This window comes from Apium graveolens, chromosome 7 (genome assembly GCF_009905375.1).
Source record: "Apium graveolens cultivar Ventura chromosome 7, ASM990537v1, whole genome shotgun sequence".
NCBI lineage: Eukaryota > Viridiplantae > Streptophyta > Magnoliopsida > Apiales > Apiaceae > Apium > Apium graveolens.
In genome coordinates, this window is record NC_133653.1 from 7,869,132 (window position 1) to 7,875,154 (window position 6,023).

At 33.4% G+C, this 6,023-nt stretch overlaps 1 protein-coding gene across 1 annotated transcript; it reads right to left on the bottom strand.

The window, feature by feature from the left end:
- Positions 1 to 241: 241 nt before the first annotated feature.
- LOC141673196 (receptor-like protein EIX2) lies at positions 242 to 3,133 on the bottom strand. Its single transcript, XM_074479929.1, has one exon. The coding sequence runs from the start codon at positions 3,131 to 3,133 to the stop codon at positions 242 to 244; it is 2,892 nt and encodes a 963-aa protein (XP_074336030.1).
- Positions 3,134 to 6,023: the final 2,890 nt, after the last annotated feature.

Here is a 6,023-nt window from a genome sequence, read left to right on the forward strand (position 1 = left end):
TAATTTTAGTTTTGTACTTTAATAATAAAATAATCTATATAATATAAGAATGGTGTAAATTTAGTGATGGTAAGGAAGTTGAATTTGAGAATAATGTAGTTTTTATACTATTTTGATGTAAAATTATACCGAGAGAGAGGGGAGAGGGATTTTAAAACTTCAAAATTCCATGATTTGATAATGGTATTGATACTGCTAAACAATACAGGATGAAATATTTTATAACCACATAACCTAAAAATTAACCTAGGAACCTTACCTTCAATCTGGCAATGCGCACAGCTATGACCACATAAAGCTGGTCCTTACGCTTGGTTAAAAACAAGAAATATACATTTCTCCAGCGCCTGTGAACAAGCAAGGTACCACAGATTCCCCAAAAGCTTGTGCTGAAGCCAAGTGCTACACTTACATACAACCATCTTTCATACACATTCTCGTCATCATCAACTTCATTTCCATTTGATTGTGGCTCAGGCTTGACACTTGTCTCATCATCACCAGGGCATCTTTCTGTGAGTGGCAAGCCACAGAGCCCTGCATTGCCCTCGTACATCGACGAGTGAAATGACTGCAGCTGACTCCCTAAAGGAATTTTTCCCGAAAAATTGTTGCTTGAGAGATTTAAATAAGAAAGAAAAGTGATTTTTGACAGGCTTTCAGGTATTGCACCTGAAAATTTGTTACTGGACAGGTCAAGAACTTCTAAATTTGATAATCCACCAATCTGTACCGGAACTTTTCCATATAACTTATTCATTGACAGGTTCAGTCCATTGAGACCGAGAAGCTCTGTGATGCCAATAGGTATTTCTCCAGTTAACCCATTGCTGGACAGATCTATCATCTTGAGATATGCGAAATTTCTCTTATATGGTTGCTCCTTTCCTTTCCAACTCGCTAATGCATCATCAAGATAACTAAAAGTGGGGAGTGTACTCGGTTCACATTGCGTAACACCTGTACACGGTGATTCATCATGAGGTTTGTAGAAATGATCTATGATTCCAGTACCATTACTGATCATAGAAGTCAGATTACTCAAGCACTGAGGAAGTTTTCCGGAGATTTTGTTGATGGACAGGTCTAGAAAACGAAGAGACAATAGATAGCACAGACCATTAGGCATGCTCCCATTTAATTTATTGGACTTTAGTACTAGAGCATACAAGAGCCATAGGTCTTGACCAATCCAAGACGGCACACTTCCAGATAAGTTATTGAAACTTAAATCCACAAAACCAAGTTTGGTACAGTTTCTTAATGATTCTGGCAATTCCCCATCCAAACTATTATTCCGCAAAATCAATGTCTCCAGAGACTTTATATACCCTAGAGACATAGGAATCCTGCCTGAAAAATTGTTGTGTCCCAAGTCAAGAAACACGAGAGCTGGAAAATATTTCCAACTATCAGGAATCTTTCCCAATAATAAGTTATGTGAAAGATCCAGTAAGCATGAAGTCATAACTTCAGACGTAGACAATAGTTTTCCTGAAAACTTATTATGAGAGAGATTTATGTTTGAACATCCTCGAGGTATATGTGGTACCAGTCCTTCAAAGTAATTATTACTCAAATTTATGTCTTCTATGTTTTTCGGCATGGAAGAAAATGTGCCCCTTATTTTGTTGGAAGAGAGATCTAACTTCTGCACTTTGCTGGAAATGTTTGAGAACCAGATGGGTAAGGTATCCGAAATCTGTGTGCTTGAAAAATCGAGACTGATAATGTCTGTTTGATTTCGGATCCAAACAGGGAATTTTGGCCCCAACTTGCATGATGACAAAGAAAGTTCTTCAAGCCTGAAAGGGGGAAGCCACTCGGAACTCATATTGAAGATCAGAGAGTTAAATGATGCGTTTATAAGCTTTAAACTGTATAGTTTAGACAAATGATGTTCACTGATTGTACTGCTGATCATATTCATTTGAATTTCCAGCTGATAGAGATTACTGAGCTCTCCGATTGATTGAGTTTCCCAGTCCGTAAACTGATTCATACCTAGTAACAAGGTTCTCAACGATAAACATCCTGTGAAATCAGGAAGACTCCCAAAAAAATTGTTACCATTCAGATACAAATCTTCCAAAAATGTAAAATTTGTAAAATTGGGTAAAGAACCTTGGAGATGATTATTCGACAAATCCAATAGTCGTAAAACTGATTTGTGCTCAAACTTTTTTGGTAAATAACCATTCAATAGATTAGAACGGACTTTCAGCTGGTCGAGGAATGAAAATCTTGTGATATCAGGTAGTGAACCAGTGAGTTGGTTATCAGATATCCACAGTTTTTGTAAAGAAGCCTCAGGCAACAGATACAGGACATCTTGAAAAGTTCCACTTAGATTGTTATAGCTAAAATCCACGATTTGTAACCTGGATAGATTTTGAAAGGAGCTTGGAAGGACACCTTCAAAACTATTTGCAGAGAGATTTAAATGTGTCATACCAGTCATAACACTAATAGAGTTTGGTATATTACCTTGCAAGTTGTTGTTGCTAAGGCCAAGATGATGCAACTTGGTAAGATTACCAAATTCATCTGGAATTGCTCCAAAAAGATAATTGTGTGAAAGATCAAGATAAGTTAAGCTGGTGAAAGAAGCAATAAACTTAGGAACGCGACTTGATAACTCAATAGAGCTGAGATCTAGGTAACTGAGCTTGGAGAGATTTCCTAGCTCATCTAGAAACACTCCTTGAATATCAGCATTAGAAAGATCTAGGTGCTCTAAGTTTGTTAGCGAACCAATGGAACTCAGATTAGGATCTGAAAATGTATTCCAACTGAGGTCCAAATAATCGAGATTTCTCAAGTGAAGCAAGGAACTGATATTTAACGCAGAGACGGAGTTGGGATATTTAGTGTAGAAATTCTGACGTTGGGAAAGATTAAGCTGAGTAACATGACCAGTGTTGTGGTCGCACCTAACGCCACTCCATGCGCAGCAATTTTTCTGTGCTTGGCTGCTGCCCCATGAAGAAAGATTGCTAAACGTGCCTCCTGCAAGGCCTCGTTTGATATCGAGTAGAGCATTTCTCTCAGTTTCAATGCACTCAGCTTTCACCATCCTTTTATTGTTGGAAACCAACTCGGATGGTGCAGACGATGATGAGATTGTATTCATGCATAGCAACAGACATAGGAGTACAACAACTGATACTTGATGATGGAGATGATAAAGTTCTTTAATCACAATGAGCGAAACCATAATTATACAACTGAAATCAAGATGAGGAAGAACAAGGTTTATATTGAGTGTGTAGATTTGCGCTACATACTGTATTCACATTATGTTAAAATAGTTTTATTGAGCATGAGATGTCCACTAAAATTAACAATATTACTATTTCTATTTTTTAAAATATGACGTTTGATTTGTTGACATTAATTATATAGATAAAATTATTTTCTTCAAAAATTTCTTTTTTTTATAGTAGGAAACCTGCAGACACTATACTTCGAGTGCGCATTGGGTAAACTCATGAGCTCACGCAATAGCGTACAAACCACGTGAACCAAGATAAACCGCACTTAAGCGACAGGTTCTTGTTCAAAAATTTCTTTTTGTGAATAAAAAAATTTGTTCGATTATTTTTATTTAGGAAAACATTTTTTAGATATAATTATTCTAGATATGTGGTCAACCCTCGTAAACATGTGAGAGAAAGTTATTAAAAGACAAAGGGGTATCAAATTATCAAAATATTATTCTCTCTATTTTTGAATATATGACGTTTGACTTTTTTACACAATAGGAGGTTTGACTGCCTATCTAGAATCATTTTTTTCAGAAAACCCTTTTTTTATGAATAGTTTTGCTCAAGTTTTTTATTCAAAAAAAGAATTTTTTAAATATATTAATTCTAATTATGTGGTCAAACCTTACAAATATGTGTGACATAAATCAAACGTTATATGTTTAAAAAAGGGAATCCTAATATTTTACTCAAAATGAATACAACTTTTAATTTTTTTATATACATCAAATTGATTTCGTTCAAATTTAATTATAAATATGTTAAAACTTAAAATTTAACCATAATATACCATTTGTTGTCATATATTAGTTTTTTTTTTGTAATTTTCTCATTAAAGCCGATAAGAACTTAATTTTGACCACCAAGTTAAAGTCAAACTCTGAGTTTGACTTAAAATATCGTAGTCAGAATCAAATTTTGACGATTTTTTGTAAAGTCATTCTTGAACCCGATTACTCGAATAGGACTGAGATCGAGTTTTAACCGATTTTTTATAAAATTATTCTTGAATTGCATTATTCGAATGGGACCGAAATTCGAAAACAAATTCTCTGACATATTACCGATTTTCCGAACAGGGCAGGTAAGACTAGTATCCTCCTTGTATGCTTAAAATAAAGGGAAATGCAAATTTTTTGACCTGGTCAGTCAACTCTTCTCGAGTACAGAGTACAGTGTAATCAGGGACGGAGCCAGAAGTCGGGGTTCGGGGTGACGAAATTTTTTCCGGAATAATTAATATATTTTTTAATTTATTATATATTAAATAAATTAATAAATAATATTTTTAACAATTTCAATGTACAATATATACTTGAATTTCTGTATCTAAATTCATAACTATTGTAAATATCATTAATAATAGTACTAAATTCAAAAACTTATATATTTTTTAGGGGGCGAAAATTGAAAATACTTTCGCTTATTACTAAATATATAAATATTTAAAAAAATTTTGACAAATTTTAATGCTAATTTAATGATTATACCGGAGTTTGGGGTGGTCTACCTCCGTCTCTGAGTGTAATGTATGTAATTTTTTGGTTCACGTGGTTTGCAGGATATTACGTGATCTCGTAGGGTTTATCCTGTGCGCACCCGAAAGGTAGCGGCTGCGGGTTATTTACGATAAAAAAAAATTGGAATGTCTACAGAAATTACACTTAACAGAGACTTGCGATCAAGTTTTTGTTGGCGCGTTTCAGGCCTCGTCCTGGAAGTTGGAAGATTAAATTAACACATAAAAATTATACTTTAATTACAAATTGCAGATTTGTAGTATTTTAAGTATAAGAAAGTTACTAGTAAACTCGTATTGTTATATTTTAATTATGAATACGCGTGGAAATACTTTTATGCATGGTTTTGTGAGGACTATGTCATTTTTTTACACATTTATACATTTATATCATACTTTTAATAACGTATCTTACCGGGCCGTTGTAACTTGTAATTTAATTTATGTGATATCTGGATGGTAGTTTTACTTATCCCTTGGAGAAAAATGTAGCTCAGTTTAAATGTAGTCTTCATGTATTTATATTAAAAAATTTCTGTACGATCACCTAAATATATATTTAGAAGTATTAAATTTTACTAGTTTTATACCCATGCAATGCACGAGATAATTTATAAATTATAATTTTGTGTTTATCGCATGTAACGTACGTTTTATAATTTTGAAAAACTGTTTTAGTCAAATAATTAAATTACTGATGAAGTTACTTTCTTTATACCAATTACATATAGAATATTATTATAGCACTACAGGAATTCCAAATTTTACCAATAAAAAATACTAATGGAAAATTGTCTGTCGGCAATTACTAACGAATTACTAACATATGTCAAAATATTAAAAAGCAGATAGATAACGGTTCACCAACGATGTTTGGCTAACGGAAATATCGGTTGGGATAATAAGCGTCAAATCTCCCGCCCCCCATATTTATTTACCAAGAAAAATACCCACGGATTTGCCATGGATCAGTACTAACAGAGTAGTAATAAAATAAAAAGGGTTTACCAAGAAATTACCGACGTTCTGCCAACAACACTGTTTATTGATAATTTTGTTGATAGTTCGTTGTAATTTTAGATCAGTTATACTAATTCCGCTACTAAATTGTTATTATTTTAGATAAGTTAAAATTAGTTTTATTACTAATTCATTGGTAAAATTAAAATATTATCTTTTTTAGTCTTTTCTTCCAAAATAATGGAGTGTGGCTTTCTTCTTAGCAAACTAAAAATATA

Excerpts from the sequence above, each read along its gene's own strand:
- LOC141673196 (XM_074479929.1), bottom strand. The coding sequence starts at position 3,133 with ATGAATACAATCTCATCATCGTCTGCACCATCCGAGTTGGTTTCCAAC.